The sequence below is a fragment of the Phacochoerus africanus genome, chromosome X, assembly GCF_016906955.1.
Source record: "Phacochoerus africanus isolate WHEZ1 chromosome X, ROS_Pafr_v1, whole genome shotgun sequence".
Classification (NCBI taxonomy): Eukaryota; Metazoa; Chordata; class Mammalia; order Artiodactyla; family Suidae; genus Phacochoerus; species Phacochoerus africanus.
Window position 1 is genome coordinate 110,994,195 of NC_062560.1, and position 19,663 is coordinate 111,013,857.

General features: G+C 44.7%; 1 protein-coding gene across 1 annotated transcript; it reads left to right on the forward strand.

Moving 5' to 3' along the window:
- The first annotated feature begins 8,308 nt into the window (after positions 1 to 8,308).
- On the forward strand, positions 8,309 to 15,492 carry RBMX2 (RNA binding motif protein X-linked 2). Its single transcript, XM_047763924.1, has 6 exons — positions 8,309 to 8,390; positions 8,585 to 8,700; positions 9,763 to 9,814; positions 12,572 to 12,701; positions 14,313 to 14,490; positions 14,911 to 15,492. The coding sequence occupies exons 1-6, from the start codon at positions 8,326 to 8,328 to the stop codon at positions 15,417 to 15,419; spliced, it is 1,050 nt and encodes a 349-aa protein (XP_047619880.1). The 5' UTR covers positions 8,309 to 8,325; the 3' UTR covers positions 15,420 to 15,492.
- Positions 15,493 to 19,663: the final 4,171 nt, after the last annotated feature.

Consider the following 19,663-nt stretch of genomic DNA (forward strand, 5'->3'; position numbering starts at 1 on the left):
CAAAAGCCCTTTTAGGGTCCAGCATATTTTCAGGGGGAACTGACACATATTTTGGCTATTCCTTCATCTTTTGTTTCCTAACACTTCAGATTCTAATTCTTTCAAGGAGGGTATGCTGGTCCCCTATTTTTCATCCCTCAGAACTCACTTGAGGATTCAGAAGGGCAGGAAAAGCAAAATAGAGCCTACTCCCTGTCAAAAGCTGCTGTCTGTTGGGTATACTCATTGAGAACTTTTTCTGCGCCATGTGGAGCCATGTCTCTGGGCGTGAGTTGTGGCTGCCAGACTTGCACTTTCTTTCTTCTCTTTTCTTTTTGTCTTTTTAGGGCCACACCTGAAGCATATGAAAGTTCCCAGGCTAGGGGTCGAATTGGAGCTATAGCTGCCACCCTATGCCACAGCCACAGCAACGCCAGACACGAGCCACATCGCAACTTACACCACAGCTCATGGCAATGCCGAATCCTTAACCCACTGAGTGAGGCCAGGGATCGAACCCACATCCTCATGGATACTAGTCAGGTTCATGACCACTGAGCCATGATGGCAACTCCCACTGACACTTGATCCTATAGCCTTTTCTTTCTTGATCCTAAAGACTCAGGTGTCTGGGACAGAAGAAGGAGAGCTGAGCTGCATTCTGGAAGGTGTCTGCTCTAATGTTTGGTAGTGGAATTTTCCATTTTTCCAGGGATAGCATTAGGCTAAAGAGCAGCAGTGTTGCTGAGGCAGGTGAGATGGGCACAGGGAGGGTGGCTGTGTAGGTCACTCCTATTTTAGATTATATATCCATTTGCTTGGGTACATTAGAACTAACCTTTTGCCTGCTCCTCTCATCTTGGATACCAAGAAGAGAGGGGTGGAGAGAAGAGTGGTTCAAAGCTTATTTACTCAGTTCAGGTCAGAGCACAAATGGGAAAGGTTAGTGTTTTAAGTGAGGGAGTGGAGAGCAAGGTGCAGAGTTGGAAGCAAATATTATATTCCAGGATGTTTTGACAGTCTGAGAGGGCCTTTGACAGATGTCTCTCCTACAAAGGATCAGAAAGGCTGTAGCATGGGGACTTGATATTCCAGCTGCCAACCTGAGAGCAATTCTTATTCTTTGGTACATCCATTAGGAGGCTGGTTTCAGTTGCTTAGCACCTGGCCTAATTTTATACCTGGATCTAAGGTGTGCTTTTGTTTCTCTAGCCCTTGACTTCATGTGAGGAGTCAAGATGGCCCTTTTCAAGACCATGCTTAAACTCAAGAGTGCATAAGAAGCTCCTGCAGGGCTGCTTAACACCCAGAATCTTGGGCTTCACCCCCAGAGTTTTGGATTCATTTGGTCGGGAGTTGGCCCGACAATCTATTTCTAACAAGTGCCCAGGTGATGCAGATGTTGCTGGTCCAGGGACCCTACCTTGAGAACCACTGCTCTTGTGAAATGGTTCTTAACCTTAGTTGTGCAGTGGAATCACTTGGTGATTCCAATACTACTGATGTTTGGGTTACATACCAAGGAGTTTTGATGTCATTAGTCTGGATGTGATCTGTGTCTCTGGAATTTTTTATTTATTTATATTTTGTCTTTCTGTGGCTGCACCTGCAGCATTTGGAATTTCCCAGGCTAGGGGTCGAATGAGAGTCGTAGCTGCCGACCTACACCACAGCCACAGCAATGCTGGAGCTGAGCCACCTCTGCAACCTACACCACAGCTCATGGCAACGCCAGATCCTTAACCCACTGAGCGAGGCCAGGGATCGAACCCGTGTCCTCTTGGATACTAGTCGTGTTCATTACTGCTGAGCCAAGATGGGAACTCTTGCCTCTGGAAATTTAAAAGGCCCCCAGGTGATTCTAATCTTTGCCAGTGGTGGAAACGACTGTCCAATGGCAAAAGCACAGACTCTGGCGTCAGGACACCCGGAGGCCAGCCTAACGCTATTTCTGTGCTTTTGTGTGAACAAATGACTTCACCTCTCTGACATAGCTTTGGCTTCCTCATGTGTGACATGGGGACAATAATACCTACCTATCAGTGTTGTGGCGATGATAAAAATGAGGTATCCTGGTTGTGAAAAGGCTTTATGAACTGTAAAATATCACACAGGTATTTTTTTCTTGACTGTCTTCTAGCTTCTTGTTAATCAAAGGGTGTATCAGATCAGGACCTGACAGCTTGGTAGAAAAGGCAAATCTCAGGCCCTGCCCAAGACTTGCTCAAGCAGAGGCTGCATTTAAGCAGGACCTCCAGGTGATCTGTAGGTATGTTAAAGTTGCCCTTTCCTCTCTCAGGTGTCTGGTCGTGTTAGTTTCCTTTTGCTGCTATAACAAGCTATTGCAAATAACAATACATATTTATTATCTTAGAGTTCTCAAGATCCGAAGTTCCAAATGGGTCTCATAGGGCTCAAATCAAGGTGTTGGCAGAACTGTCTCCCTTCAGGGGGCTCTAGGGGAGAATCATTTCCTTGCCTTTTTCAACTTTTAGAAGGTGCCCACATTTGTGACACATCACCCAGGTCTCTGTTTCCAGCCTGGCACAGTGGGTTAAAGATCCAGCGTTGCCTCAGCTGCAGCATCGGTCACAGCTGTGGCTCAGATTTGATCCCTAGCCCGAGAACTTACATAAGCTGAGAGAGTAGCTGAAAAAGGAAAAAAAAAAAAAAAAAACCTTCCCCCTCCCTCCCTACCTCAGGCACCAGTTTGCAAAGGCCTTTTTAAGACTATACAGAAATGCACACACATATTTTTGCTTATATCGTCTTTACCTGCCTGTGCTGCCTTTGTAGAAAGAGGTATGTGTCGATTGGGAGAAATGGTAGGACAAAGACAGGGTGGGAAAATTGGTATTTGAAACTTTAGTCTCTTCGAGTGGGGCTTCTGGGGCATCTGCGCCTTCTTATAGTAATGATGATACCAGCTAACAGGTGTGGGGCCTTTAAGTGCAGCGTACTGGCTAAGTAGACAACATGAGGTCTCCATTAAGCCTCACAACAATTCTATAAGGCAGGTGCTATGAATAACTCAATTTTACAGATGAGGAAACCAAGGCACACAGAGAGGGTGACTTCTTTGCCCAAGACCACACAGCTTGTAAGCAGTGAGTGTTGGAAATTGGCAGGCGAGCCAGCAGTTTCTGTGGGTCAGACAGCCAGTTTGTCCTGTCTCTTTTCAACCACACAGACCACATGTTGTCCCCTTTTCTTGCCACTTTATGCCTCTGTGCCTTTGCACATCATATTACCTCTGACCTTCAAGCTCACACTTTTATGCTTTTTTTTTCAAAGGCACTTGAGCTGAGATGAAGTAGAAGCCCCCCCTTTTATGGTCATTAAAGTCCAGTGATTGTGGAGAATGAGGATCATTTTTACCCTGAGCCCAAGGAAATATATAAATCTGGATTCTTGTACACCTGCCTCTCCATTCATCTTCTCACTCCTGCTTTCCATTCTTGCTGTGGCATCTCTCATTCAGCACTTTGGGGTCTTTCATCTGCACTACTGCTGTGGTCTTCCAACCTGCACTCCTGTCTCTCCCCATGCTCTCTCCTCCCTTCCAGCATGTGTCTCAGTGATCTAGCTTCTCTGACCCATGGCCCACCCATTCCTTTACCTAATCTGTCCCCTAGTCTCTGGATTAGTGTTTCACCTGGCATTCCTGCTAATTGGCTTCTTCACCTTTGTCTCAATATGTCATTAACATGATATATTGAGGCCAACTGAACACCCCAGAAAAGTCTGGCTCAAAACAGTGAAAAAGTCTGGCTCAAAATAGTGAAAATGACAGAGGAGGATAAAAGCTGATCATGCAAGGAATATTTTGGAGAATAGAGGGTGGGGCACTAGTCATTGGCTTGGAGAGTGACCTAGGTGCAACTCTTGCTCCTGGCAGGCTCCTGCCATTCCTCAAAAGTGCTTTTCTAGGAGTTTCCTCTATGGCTTAATGGAATCAGCAGCACCAGGTTGTAAGTTCAGCCTCTGGCTGGGCACTGTAGGTTAAAGGACCTGGCGTTGCCAAGGGCAAAGGTCACAGCTGCACATGGATCTGATCTCTGGCCCCGGGAACTCGACATGCTGAGGGGCAGCCAAAAAGGAAAAAAATATGCTTTTCCATTCAGCTCAAGTGAGACTGGCCCAGCTCTACTCCTCACCCAACCTGGGTGAGTAAATGTGATTTTTGATTACAGGGGGCTCCATGTGGATCAGAACCATCTACTCCCCCAGCAATTTCTTCTTTACTCTCTCCCTTTCTTCTCTGGAACTGGATTCTGCTTTCAAATGCAGGTCATCTGAAATTTATGCTGCTTGAGGTATGGAGAGCGGCTGCTTTGGCCTGGGCAGTGGAGGAAGAAGGGAACAAAATGACAGCTAGTCCTCACAAACTCCCTGAAGCCCATGCATGGATTCAGGTTAATATCCTTGGAAGAGATGGTGAGAGCCTCTGTTAATACAATGTGCCATTTCTTACTCCCTTTATTCCTCAAGGCAACCTACATTTAAGGAATAGATCTTTTAAACAAATACATTTAAGAAGTTCCTGTTGTGGCTCAGTGGGTTAAGAACCTTATGAGGACCCTGAATTTTTTTTTTTTTTTTTTGGTCTTTTTGCCTTTTCTATGGCCCCTCCTGCGGCATGTGGAGGTTCCCAGGCTAGGGGTCTAATTGGAGCTGTAGCCGCCGGCCTACGCCAGAGCCACAGCAATGCTGGATCTGAGCCGCGTCTGCAATCTACACCACAGCTCACAGCAACGCCGGATCGTTAACCCACTGAGCAAGGCCAGGGACAGAACCTACAACCTCATGGTTCCTAGTCGGATTCGTTAACCACTGCGCCACGACGGGAACTCCATCCCCTGAATTTCTTTGTATGATGTGTATGTACATGAACATGTGCATTTTTAGGAGAAGGTCCACAGCTTCCATCAGATTGTAAAAAGCTTCCAAGTTCAAGACAATAGCTAAGGACAAGTGCCTTAGAGCACTTAAAGATTATCTGTGAATACCATCATCCACAGATAATTGACAGCGGTCTGCAAAGCTTAGCAAGAAGCTGTCTCAGGAGAACTGGCATGAACAATGTGACTCAGATATTGACAAGCTGGAAGCACAACCGCACCCGCGTGCCCCCCTACCCCCACCCCGCCTGTGCCAGGCTTGGCACAGCTGCCTAGAACACTCCTCTCCCAGATATCCCTATGGTTTGCTCCTCATCTCATTGTAGGTCTCTGCCTTCATGTCACTTTATCAGAAAGGGCTTCTTTAACTGGTAACTCTTTATTAAAATAGCAACACTCTTACTTAATTCTGCTTTATTTTTCCTTCATAGCATTTATCAACATCAGATATGTATATATTTATGTCTATTTTCCTTCTTCCCCAACAAGAATGTAAACTCCATAAGGACAGGAACTCCACTCACCTTGTTTACTATTATAACTCCAGGGACTTAGAATGGTGTCTAGCATATAATAGTTGCTCAATAGTATCTGTGAAATGAATGAATAAAAGACAAAAGCAATAAAATTAAGGTGATGCTCTCTCTGCCAAGTCAACATGGCGATAAAGGTAAGACACCTGGATAAAGGTAAAAAAAAAAAAAATCTAATGGTATAGAAGTAACAAAGGGAAAATAAAAGCATCTTTTCCCCTGCCCTCATCTGTTTCCCTAAACATAACCATGGTTGTCTTTTCAGTTTCATTAACCAGCAAGTAAACTGTGTGCTTGCTATGTGTTCAGGAAAGGGTTTGAGGTTTGAAGTGCTGAGTGCTTCAAGATGCAGAGCCTTTACCTTCCAGGATCTCATAGTCTTTCTTGTTAGGGTAGGGGGGAAGAACAAAGCAGAGCTGTGATGTGCTGCAGAGTTCAGAAGCAGGAGCCATCACTGCGGGCTGGCAGGGTCAGGAAAGGTTTCTTTTTTTTTTTTCTTTTTTTGCTATTTCTTTGGGCCGCTCCTGCAGCATATGGAGGTTCCCAGGCTAGGGGTCGAATCGGAGCTGTAGCCACTGGCCTACGCCAGAGCCACAGCAACGCAGGATCCGAGCCGCATCTGCAACCTACACCACAGCTCACGGCAACGCCGGATCGTTAACCCACTGAGCAAGGGCAGGGATCGAACCCGCAACCTCATGGTTCCTAGTCGGATTCGACAACCACTGCGCCACGACGGGAACTCCCAGGAAAGGTTTCTTGAATGAGAGATGCCTTGATGGGAGTTTGGAGTTTGGGCAGGTTTCAGTCAGAGAAAGAGGAGTGGCTCAGGGTTATGGGGCTCTCTCAGAAGAGGTGTCTAGATTGGATAATGAAGGGGGGCCTTGAGGGGATGGATAGCAGTAGAGCCTGGCTGAAGTTGAGGCTTCATGGTGGGGGCAGCGGGAGAAAAGACTGGAGAATAGGGGCTGGAGCAGTTAGAAGGGCACTGAAAGAGCTAGGAGGCATGTGACAGTGACTCAGTATAGCACTTCAAGTAGACGAGATGTGTTTTATAGATACCACAGCAGCACAATTATCAGGAATTGGTGACTGGATAGATATCTTTGGGTGAGGAACTTGGAAGACTGAAGCATGACATCCCTGTTTTTGAAGCCGGGTAACCAGGAAAATGGTGATAACATTGCCTGAAATAGGGAAGTCAGGAGGGAAAGCTGTTTTGGGATGTAGTGGTGGGGAGTGGAGAGATGAATTTGGCTAGACATATTCAGCCTTTCCGTAAATGTGGGGACTGCCTTCAATTTCCTTAGCATTACCCATAGAACCTAGAAATGAGCTCTGCATACAATGAGTGCTAAATGAATGTTATTGGTGGAGAAAGGAATAGAAGCTGGGAGAGCTGAAATCTGTCCCAGTTTGCCTGGGACATCTCCATGGATATACTTCCAGTTGGTAAGAATTGCTACGAACTCTGATGACCGAGGCCTAGGTATTGCTCCAATTCTCTCATTTCACAATAGCCTGAAGAATCCATCCAGATAATGCTGCATGCTAGTTTACCACTTTGCAGTGACTACTTCAACCCTACAACTAAGCAACCTAAGGTTTCTAGGAGCAGATAAAACCTGTATGCAATCTGTCACTGTTTAGTTTTCATTGCCAAGGTAATTCTACAAAGTTAATGAATAGCTGGGTTGGAAGTGGGGGATGGGGACAGACACAGAAACTGTCATTGGTGGGCAGCCTCTGTTCTGCTTCTTGGGAAGACATTGGGTACATGGTGAACCATTGAGGGTACAGTTGTCACTGTCACCATCATCAAAGTGCTTTTAATTTCTGGGGCTGTGAGCTAGGCCTACACAGAGAACTATACAGCCCCATAATTTGACTCTGACATAATTTGCATGGTCGAAGGCCACATATTGATGTGGACACATGCAAGATGGATTTGAATCTTCAGAATGGCTTAATTCACACATTACATGCCATCATCTCTTCTACAGGTTCCTGATTATTTCTGGAGTCAAATCTATCAAGCCGTGTCTCCTCAATGATATTATTAGCTCTTTGAAGGCAGAAAAACCAACCTTACATTCCCATCTTCAGACTTACTGTATAGGACAAATACAGATGCTCAGTAAGGACCGATAAATCAAGTGGATCTGATGGATAGAGACAGAGTACCATTCAAGTTATTTAACTCCTTTAAACTCAGTTTCTGCTACGAAACGGGGAGGAAAATTGTATCTAAGCCTTCACAGGAGGGCCAATACATGTAAATTGCTTAGCACACAATCTATCATTATCTGCTCAACTGTTAGTTATTAATTTAACAATACCAATTCCTACCTCCTGCTTGAGTATCAGAGAGACTATGGAAAACGGTTAACAGCTTTCACACAAATCTGGGTATTCAATTCAGCCTATGGAGGCACAGTGGTCAGTTGCCTATGCGGTGCGATTTGAGACAAAAAGATTTACCCCCTCACATAGCTTTTTCACATTTCTGCTGTAACTCCTGAACAGGGATGCTTTCATGGCGGTGTGCGTGTGAGTAATTGGCTGGGAGTTAAGGACAGAGTGAGGATTTGCACTGGAAGAGAAGGATGGGACTCAAGTCGCCGTTATCAGGCACCTCTCAAAGTCTTCCTTCAGCAAACATTTATAGTTAACCCAATAAATGCCAGGCACCGTTCAGGAGTTCGGAGTCCTGTAACAAACCAGGCTCGCACCCTCGGCCAACTCCAAGCACGGTAGCAGCGAGGGTCTACAGAAAAAGAGCGAGATCGGCGGAACAAGAGAAGCCGCTTACTGACGTAGTGCGCAGGCGCCACGCCCCAGCGCGGCCCGGCTCTTCCGGCGCGGCGTAAGCGCGCAGCTGAGACCAATGGGCGCGCAGCGCCGGGTCGCGCATGCGTCTTGCAGCCTCTCCCGGAAGTCGCTTCCTAGGTGCTGAGGGCGAACCCGCGGAGATGAAGTAAGGCCTCAGGTTCCTTCTGGGAAAGGGGGACAGGCGGCCGGGGGTAGTTCACTGGAGCTGGAGTGGTAGAGCATTTGTGAGGCTGAGGAGCGGGGGAGGCGCAGATACTAGAAAATTAGTCTCCCAGTTTTGCTCTCCTTTACCTCAGGCTAGGCCGCGCTTACTTGTCCGCTTTTCCGCCCCTTGTGCAGCCCTTTAACTAAAGTGAAGCTGATCAACGAGCTGAATGAGCGTGAGGTCCAGCTGGGGGTGGCGGAGAAGGTGTCTTGGCACTCCGAGTACAAGGACAGCGCCTGGATCTTCCTGGGTGAGGCCCACATCTTTCTCCCGCAGGGCTTCTCATTCTCTCCTGGCCTGCCTCCTAACATTTCAGCATTCCCGCCCATCATTCCTCCCGACATTCATCACCCACTTGTATTTGCTTCCACTGTCGGCCTGTAAATCCGTTTTCCAGGTCGCTTTTCTAGCTCATTTCTAGTTTGCTCTCGCTGCCAAATCAGCGTTCATGATAGGTACTGCCTGCCATTCAGTGTGCTAAGAATCGTGCCGTTTGGTTTCTCAGAGACTGTTATTATCATCCTCTTGTCCTCTAGTTATACACCTAAGGAAACTGAGATGCAGAAAAGTTAATGGACTTCCTTCAGGTCACATAGGTAGCAAGTGGAACACCAAGAACTGTGGGGTTTGAGAACTCGTGGTATCAGCCACTATCCGGTATTACAGCCAACTCCCTCTCCCTTCATTACCCTTCACGCAGAATTTATTTCCCTGTCTATGGCCACATCATCATTTCCATATTCACTGTGTCACATTCTGTAACTTGACAGTTTATTCGAAGAGATTATTACAACAGACATTGTGCTAGGCACTTTATAGCCATTGTTTTATTTTCATTCTTATTACAATTCTGTGAGGTAAGTGCCAATATCCCCATTTTACAGATGAGGAAGGAAACATTCGTAGGGGAATTTATTTCCTATGAAATCCTTAACAATTGTGAGGTGGGGTTAATATTTGCATATTTAAACTGATTTTGGATCTTAGCTGTAAATTGTAGCTAAAGAGCAGATGAGTTCAGTATATGTTTGTGCTGGAAAGTCTTCTTTGTCCATAAGATTGTGGGTGTGGGGAGAATTAGTTTGGTTAGGGGTGACCCTCAACCTTTCCACTCAAAGTTAATCACTTTTTTTTCTGTACAGTTGCTACATCTCATATGTGCTTCTGTCATTGCATCAGACCATGAGTTCTTTGAGGGCAAGCCCTGTAGCTTACTTTTCATTGCACCCCAGTGCCTGGGCTAGTACAAGCATAGTACATAGTACACACTTGGTAGATGTTTGGTGAACTGAAATGTGTTTTTCTCTTCTAGGTGGACTTCCTTATGAGTTAACTGAAGGGGACATCATCTGCGTATTCTCACAGTAAGTTCCCTTCATTCTTCTGAGTCATCACAATAGTTTACTTCCATAACTCATCTCGTGGCATCACAGAAGCCATTTATTTTCATTCTAGGTTGACTCGCCTCCATGCATGGGGAGGGCTGGAGTCTAGTCTAGATCAGTTCCAGGACATGGTTCTGGAACTCTCCCAATGTGGAGAATCCAAGAAGTTGGATGATTTAGGAGGCTTTCTTGGGGATTCTGTTCTAATTTTATTGCTTTTTCATTGAGACCTATACTGGAACAGACTGGAACTTCCAGAAAGGTACTATGTTGGCCCATCTCCAGGATCCTACAAATTAGGGGTAACCCATGATCACAGGGCCCTTTTGGGCCCACACCTGTGTGACATTGTAGGATTAGGGCAAAGCGCAGAGGAATTGGGGGAAAAAAAGCAAAAGTTTTAGGCAGTAGTTAGCTCTCTTTGTTTCTAGATGAGTATAAGGTTAGTGAGTAGAGCCAATCTCTTTACCCTGAGGCTGAGAATCACAGGCTGATGAGTAAGAATGAATAGGAGAACCTTATATTCTTCATTCTGCTATTAGATGATCATAGCAGCACTGGGTGGGAGAGGGTCTTGATAGCTCACACTGGTAGTGGCAGCTGGTAGGAGAGGGGTTGGTCCAGAACTATACAGAGTAGGTAGTTCATAGGGCCAGAGAGCCTTGACAGCTCACAGGAGCAGATGGCCATGACCCCCAGGCTGTGTAGCCCTCAGGAGCAGAGGACCATGGTAAAAAGGGTTGGGCAAGCAAACATAGCTAGCACACCCTGGCAGAGACATTGCCATGACAAGGAATGCCAGGGTCATCCAGTGGGCAGACGGCCCTGGCTGAGTGGTTGGGCAACTTAAGGGGCAGCAGGTTCTGGCTGACTGGGTGGCATATAGGGCAGAAGGGCATGGGGAAGAAATTGAGCAAGGAGAGGGCCCTCCATGGTAGAGGACCTTGGCAGGGACTAAGGCTTGCTTCCTTCATCTCCTGGGTAATGGGAAGTTCATAGCAGGTGCACCTTGTAGTTTCCACCCCTTTGTGATACCTCTCCCTGGTCCAGCCTTCCTTCCATCTGGGAGCTGTTTTTGTCTTATTTGCATTGAGTCACGATCAGCTAGGATGTGTGTTTATTCCAGGTCTCTATTCTGGTTGTACACATTGCTCTCCATGAAGATTGCCTTTACAGTGGCTTTCAAAAAATACTTCGTTTTCTGAACAAAAAAAAAGCTTTTCTGAAAAGACGGTTTTTAGTCTGTTTAGTGTCTAGGAAAGTTATTCCCCTTCATTGTTTACTTTTAAAGTTTTCTCAGCTATTCTTACATGTTCATGAGAACTGTAGAATCAACTTATCCAGCTCCAGGAAAAAACAAAAACTTGTATTTTTAATTGGGATTACATTAAATTTAAGTATCGGAAGAAGATTTTGATATCTTTATGTCCAAGTACAAGGGGCATTTTGATGTCTTTATATTTATTCAAATCTGTGCTTGTGTCTTTCAGTAGTTTTAAAAAGTTTTCTTTGTATAGGCTTTGCACATTGCTTAAGTTTATTTCTAAGTATTTTATCTTTTTTGTTGATATTATAAATGGAGTTCCTCTTTCATTGCATTTTCTGATTATTTTGTGTGTGTTAGAGGGTGATTTATTTTGTTAATTTGATATCCTATTACTTTACTGAATAATTCTGGTTTGTTTATCATTGCTCTTCATTGTTTCTCTTGGTATTTCTATATATACTATCATATAAAGGCCAGAGACGGAACCAGCATCCTCATGGATACTAGTCAGATTCATTTCCGCTGTGCTACAATGGGAACTCCCATTTTCTCCTTTTTAACAATAAAATTCTTTAAGGTTACAGATTTTTCTGAGTGTGGTTTTAGCCACATCTCATCAGTTTTTATATATATTCTTATTTTTGTTATTCCCTAAATAGTCTGCCATTAATTTTTTTTTCTTTAATTTGTTCCATTTTCTCTTTCATTCAGTTATTAGCTTAGAGAGTAGGTTTCAAGTTTTAGTTAGTAGGTTATTTTTTTGTTTTAAGATATTTCCAACTGTATAACATTCTGAATGGAGAACATGGTCTGTGTTATTTTTGAAAATGATTGAGGTTTACTTTGGGAACTAGTCTGTACTCAATTTTATATCTGTTTCATGGATTCTTGAGACAAAATTCTCATCTTTTTGTAAGATGAAATATGTATATCTATTAGTCTGATGTTAATATTTGTTAACAATATAATTGTTATTAATCGTATGTTTATTTGTATTTATTTATACCATTTTGTATTAATTCCTCTGACCTTATTTTTCTCAACTTTTTGTGTTATAAACTTAAAGTGGTATGGTAAAATCTCGTAGCTTTCACTGTTAGTTTCTCTTTGTATTTATAATAGTTTATAAATTAAAAATTTTGATTTGTTAATTTATGCATAGTTTCATGACTTATACGTTTGTTATCTATTAGGACCTTTTTCAGTGTAAAAGTGCCCTCTTAGTCACATTTAAATGTGTGTTTTCCGTTGGCTTTGAATTAATTCATCTTTGATCTCAACATTACCACCCATTTTTAATTGGGTATTCTTGATATATCCTTGTTTAACTTTTTATTTTTAACATTTCTATGTTATCTTGTTCTAGATGTGTCTTCTGTACAGACTATATTATTTGAATTTTGTGTTGTCATCCAACCTGAAAGTTTTTGCATTTTAAATCAATAGTATCTCTTTTATAAAATAAATAGATATGGGGAGATTGTTAACATTAATCTGGTGCGGGACAAGAAGACTGGGAAATCCAAAGGATTCTGTTTCCTCTGCTATGAAGACCAGAGGAGCACAGTTCTGGCTGTTGACAATTTTAATGGGATAAAGGTGAGTGTGCTTACCAAGCAGGATTTGGCTAAACTTTCTCCTGTGTGTAGGGGTTCAGTTTCATTCCCCACCTGATAACCACAGGCTCAAAGGCCAATACTGGTCAACTGGTGTGTTGCGAGAGTTATAGAAGTGTGGGGACATGTTGACCAGGAAATGATCCCAGGAAATAATTCCAGTGGCTCATGACCCATCTATTAACAAACCATCTCCTCAGGAGCATAGGTACCATGCCCCCATTCCCACCCCACACCCAACCAAGCCTCTATTTCTCACACTCCACTCTCATCTCTGGTATATTGGAGAACAAAGAAACTAGCGAACACTGATCTTCCTTGCTGTCCTGTGTCAGGGAGTTTGGGGCTCCATCGTGGTTACATGACCGAGAACATGGCCGTCTATGTTTGTCAGGTCTCCACTGACTTAGCGGCACGGGGCCCTAGAAATTCTCTAGTTAAAATTTGATGACAAATTCTATGAAAGTAAGTCATTCTGAAGTATTCTCTCCTCTGTTCCCTCTCTCTCCATCCTTGTAAGTGAGACATTGGGCTGAGAGAAGGGGATGGGGCAAGTCAGGCTTATCTGTGCTACACACAGTCCCTTTACTCGTCTAGGAAAAGCACTGCTGTGGGATGAGCATTGTCACAGGTTGGAGGGGTGACTCTTGACTTGGAGAGTTTGTCACTGATTGCACCCGTATGGGACAGCTGGAGATTATAGGACAGGATGGAACAAGGTTCTAGGCTTGATTTTTTGAAGGGAGTTACCATAAAAGGAAGGTTTTGAAAAATGTTTTGCAATGTCGAATAGGATAAATGATAGAAAGTGCTCAGGCTTAAAGGTAAGAATAGAAACCTGTCCTGAATAGAAAAGTAAAAGCTAGGTATTTCAAATTTCAGATGGCCTTACCTATAGAATAAGTCTGTATCTGCCTGAATGTTTTAAAGTAAGGGGTTAATTTGTTATTGTTCACCTGAAGTGTTGTGATTTACAGTAGAAGTATCAGTATGAGCCAATTCCAGTATGGTGGGGATAGAGCTTAAGAAAAAAGAAAGTAGTCCTTGCTAATTCCTACCCCCCTCCAACTATTGGCCTGCCTTGGCCTCATCCTAATTGCTGTGTCGAGAAAGCAGCTGTAGCATTGAGTTGGATTTCAGGAATTCCTGCTAGCAGCCAGGCCTTTTCACGGTATGTTTCACTGTAAATGAATGTTACAGATTGAGGATAATTCATGGCGAGTCTAAGCTCTTACAGTTTTCTGTGCTGCTTGTGCTTTGGGGCAGTATTTCCCAGCCTTTTTTCACTTCCTGGCACATGTAGAACATGAAGATATTTAAATGACACACTGGGGTAAACTGATGAGGCTGCCTAGTGCAGTGGCCCTGGGGGCTGCAGCTGCCCCTGGCCCCTGCTTCCTGTCTTGAGGGCTGAGTGAATTAATGTGTAGGTATATGTGCAGTGACACACTAGTTGGGCAGATCTGCTTTCAAGATTTCCTGAGAAGTAGAATTAGTGTGAGGGTAATGGATATGGTTAAAACCAAGGCTTTCTCTAGCTGGTTCAAACAGATAGGAGGGCTGTCTTTGCTGAAGCATTGCCCATATGTCTTAGATCAAAGGAAGAACTATCCGAGTGGATCATGTGTCTAACTATCGGGCGCCTAAGGACTCAGAAGAAACAGATGATGTGACCAAAGAGCTCCAGGAGAGGGGCTGTGGGGCTCACACCCCCTCACAGAGTTCATCAGAGAGCTCTGAAGATGACAAACCCACCAAAAAGCACAAAAAAGGTAAAGCGTTAAAACCCTTTCGTGAGAAGATTCTGGGGAGGCTAGGTGTTTGCTCTTCCTAGCATTCAGTGAGCGTTGATAATCAGCTCTGTGAAGGGGGAAGGTGTGGGGAGCCTTTCTTTAATTGGGAAAGGAGCAGTATTAGTGAAAGGCTAATGGTATGGGCTGAATTCTGTCCTCCAAAATTCTTATGTTGACGTCCTAACCACCGCCCCCTCAGTTACCTCAAAATGTGATTGTATTTGGAAGTAGGGTCTTTAAAGAGATAATTAAGGGTGGGAGTTGCCTTATAAAGCAGCTTGACACATCAAGGGTGACAGACATCCAGCTTGGCTTCTTGGAGGCTCTTTTCTGGAGGTAGAGATGTTTTCCTCCATCTTCCTTTTCTTTCTTATTAATTGTGCCCCTCTTTTCCTCCAGACAAAAAGGAAAAAAAGAAAAGAAAGAAAGACAAAGAGAAGACTGACCAGGAGGTCCTGGCAGAGCAGCCAGCCTCCTCTTCCTCACCCAGAAGCAAGATGACGAAGGAAAAGGATGACCCTGGCTCTAAAAAGCACAGCGGCAAGAACTCAGAGAGGGGTCAGAAGTCAGAGTCCAGGGAGGTCCGGAAGCCGCACCCCAGCTCCCTTGAGGTCAAAACGATCTGCCACGATGGAGCAGAGGACCGGGATTGGGAGCCAAGGAAGGAGAAGCTCAAGCACGAACACAAGTTGTCAAGCAAGAGGGAAGAGAGAGAAGAAAAGAACAGGGATAGAGACAGAGGTCGAGGCTCAGATGCACATTCCAGCCGGCACAATGGGCGTTCTGAGGGGCATAGTCACAGAAGTCGAAGTGGGAGCCGAGATAAGTCCCACAGGCATAAAAGGGCCCGGCACTCCCGGGAGCGGGAGTCCTCTAATCCCAGTGACCGTGACCGCAGGCATCACTGAAGCCACGGACTGTTCAGCTGCATGATAGGATTGGAAGTGAACTGTGTTTTAAAAATACAATGAAATTCAGTTATGCTTTTGCTATTTATATGTAAAATCTCTGAGGCTATATTCTTTTGATCCCTTGAGTATTAGAATCACTGAGAGAGCTGTAGTTTGTTTGTTTTGCTTTTTAGGGCCACACCCATGGCATATGGAAGTTCCCAGGCTAGGGATCAAATTGGAGTTGTAGCTGCCATGTGGGATCCGAACCCTTTCTGTGACCTACACTGCAGCTCACAGCAACACTGGATCCTTAACCCACTGAGTGAGGCTAGGGATTGAACCCCCATCCTCATGGATACTAGTCAGGTTCATTTCTGCTGAGCCATGACGGGAACTCCCAAGAGCTGTAGTTTTAACAGCTTAAATGTCCTGGATTTTTGAGCCCAATCCATTGTCCCTGGGAATATGCTTAATACTTTGGGTACTTGCCAGAGCATGTATCCTAAATTTGGATTCATAAATAGGGCCCTTGAATTTGTGACCCTAGTTTATGATGAAATGGCCAGGAAAGGGGAAATGCCAGGCAGTTCTAGAATTCCAGTCTTTGTGCTAGATATTTAGTACCTTTGCAGTGACCTTTCCAATTGGCAGGTATAACCATAGAGTAGAGAAGCGTAGTTTAACTAGGTTCAGACAGCTTGACATGAATGTGATAAGGATTCTTAACATCAGCCTGCTCCCTCTCTACCTCCCCTGTCCTTTAAACATTTTTTTCTTAGATATCTTTTTCGGTTTTGTTTTTGTTTTGGTTGGTACGTCTCTACATTTCCCCCTTACAACGTATTTATTTATTTATTTATTTATTTATTTTGAGGTGAAATTCACATATCATAAAGTTAACCATTTTAAAGGGAACATTCAGTGACATTTCACAGTGTTGTAAAACTACCACCCCTATCTGGTTCCAAAACATTTTCATCACCCCAAAATGAAGCCCTGTACCCATTAAGCAGCCACTCCTCCTCCTTGCCCCTGGCAACCACCAGTCTCTTTTCTGTGCTTATGGATTTACCTCTTCTGGACATTTCCTGTAAGTGGAATCGTACCTGTCACCTTTTGTGTTTGGTGCCTTTGACTTTGTATAATGTGTCTGAGGTTTACCCATATTGTAGCACATATCAGTACTTCATTCCTCTTTATGGATAATGGCCCATTTTATGGATATTCCATATATTGTTTACTGATTCTTCAGTGGAGAGACATGTGGGTTGTTTCCGCCTTTTGGCTAACCAGCTCCCTTTTGATGTTCCAGACATACAAGGCTGCTTCTGGGCTTAGTCTTCTTTTCAAGCATCTGCTCTTGCTGAGATGGGTATACTTTGTCAGCTCCATTGTGTGTCTATCTGGTCTGCTTGGTCATTCTTTTTCATTTTGAGAGTCTTTTTTAATCCATCAATCCCTTGTGAGTTTGATAGGAACTAGTTAACAGGCCCCTAATCCCCCTGCTGAATTATTACAATGGAATTTCTTGACCCTGTAAGATAGAGGACTAGAACATTAATGGTGAATGCGTTAAGCTAGATTACCTGGTGTGTTAGTATGGGTGCTAGGTTAGGTGTGCAAGAAATTTGTTGGCAGGGGGAGGATTGGGGTATTCCTATTAAAGAAAATGGACAGTGAGCTGTAAGAGTCTGGGAAAGCTGTCAGTATATGATGTAGGTCTAACTTCTGGAAGAGAAAGGGAAGGAAAAGAAGAAAGTTGGGTAGGGAAAGTCTTAGACTACTGTGCGTTCTAAGAAGATTTCAGCAAGACCAATGGTGAGTCCTTGAGGCTAAGTCACCTGTCCTAGGGGTCCTGCTAGATGAGCCTTGGTAAGCAGGAATCCTTGCTGTTGGGCCTCTGCTTATGTGTCCATCATGCCAGTTGTGTGGTAACCACTAATGAAGGCACATGTACATTGGCCTGGCTGAGTCATTGTGTCTGTTTGGTGTTTCAGTGCCTCTTCCATGGTAGATGCTTTCTAATGGGTGTCAACGTGTGATGCAGGAATCTTCCCACTTTGCCTACTCCCACGTGTCACACCACAGCCTTTGCACCACACCTCCTTGTCTCTGATCTTCCAGATTTTTCCCTCTAGGCTTCCAACTGGACGGCCAGGCCTTTGGCTGCCGTCCAGGAGTCTGTAGGTATTTAATAAACATTCTTACTTCAGGCCACTTCTTCCCCATCAAGTCAAATGTCCTGCTTGGTGTTCCACCCACTGGAAAAATTTTCCATCTCTACCCCTGAATGTATCTTCAAATGCAGATACCACCCGTTTTCATTTTGTACTTACATACTGAGCTGCTGACCCATCTGTGAACTAAGCTCAAGCTGTTTCCTCCTCCTTCAGCTGGTTATACAGGAATCCCCATATGGCTCTAGGTGCAGAGATATGATAGGGGCGGCCACTCTGCGTCATTCAGGTGCTTAATAGTGGCACCGATCTCCATCTCCCTGGGATATAATTTTTTTTTTTTTGTCTTTTTGCTATTTCTTGGGCCGCTCCTGCGGCACATGGAGGTTCCCAGGCTAGGGGTCTAATCGGAGCCGCAGCCACCGGCCTACGCCAGAGCCACAGCAACGCGGGATCCGAGCCGCGTCTGCAACCTACACCACAGCTCACGGCAACGCCGGATCGTTAACCCACTGAGCAAGGGCAGGGACCGAACCCGCAACCTCATGGTTCCTAGTCGGATTCGTTAACCACTGCGCCACGACGGGAACTCCCTGGGATATAATTTTTTAATATTTTTAGCTAAACTATAATTGATTGACAGTGTTGTGCCGATTTCTGCTGTATAGCAAGGTGACCCAGCCATACACACACACACACACACATTCCTTTTCTTATATTATCTTCCATCATGGTCTAGGGGATATAATATTTTTGTTTCATGTATCAATTAGGGTTTTATCAGAACCAACAGGATATACTTACATGTATGTATCCACATATGCCATATATATTGTAGAGTTGGCTTATGTAGTTGCAGGGATTGGTTAGGTAAGTCTGAAATGCATAGGGCAGGCTGGCAGGCTGGCAGCCTGGAAACCCTTGGGCAGAACCTATACTGCAGTCTACAGTTGGAATTTCATCTTCAGGGAAAATCAGTTTTGCTCTTCAGGCCTTCAACTGATCAGATGAGGCCCACCCAGATAATGCAGAATAATCTCCTTTACTTAAAATCAACTGATTGTGGATGGTAACCACATCTGCAAAATACCTTCACAGCAACACCTAGGTTAGTGTTTAATTGACTAATTGGGTCAGCTGGACACAGAAAAGGAAGCACTACAGTTTACTCTCTTGTCTTTGGTGGGGTGGGGGCATTTTCAGAAGTTTCCACTTGGCTTTCCTCCCTGTGACAGCTCCTGCCCTGCAGCCAAGCACTCACCTGAGAGGTTGCTCACAACCACTAGTTCAATTCCAGTTACACACTTGAGGACTAGGAAGTGAGCACTGAGTAGGTCTGCAGGCCATCTGTATGTCCTGTTTTAGCCAGAACTTCAGTTATTACTTGGCCCTGGAAGCCCCCAGACTAATGGGCCATGATGGTGCATCGGGTCTCTAAGTATCAGTGTCGATTTTGATCTTGAGTTCAGTATTCCTCAAATATCTGGCTATTCGTTCCCAGTGTGCACACACCCAAGTAAGTGGCTCTAGGTTCCATTGTGGGAAGTACTGGGGGAATTGTCACATACTTGCCATTGTTCTGCCTTCTAGGGTCCCAGCTACCTCCTTCAGATCTGAAGACAGGCTGACAGATACCTGGAAATTGAGCAAGGAATTTGGACATTTTACTGGGGAAACCTCCCTCGACCCCCTGTACCTCCACTCTTTTTCAGCGTGTAGATCTTGAGTGATACCCTTGGCTCTCTGTCTGTATTGCCTCTTAGGACACCATGGTCCATTCACCATCCTGTACACCAGCTGTACCTGTGGGTACAGCTCTCTTGGTTGTCCTTCAGGCTGGTTTGTTTTTATATTCGTGGCCTGGCTTCTGGTGGATAAACTACTCCAGGGCCCCAGCTCTGTGGTGGTATCTACTGCCATCTCTGGCCTGCAGAGAAGGCCACCTGTGAACCTAGTGAGGCTGGTGCTCCTTTCACAGTGCCTTCCTGATGGCCTTGGTGAATGGGGTGTCCTCTGGGCCCCCCTGAGGAACACTACTCCCGTAGGGTTTTCCACCCTATGTAACCTCTCCACTCCAGGATG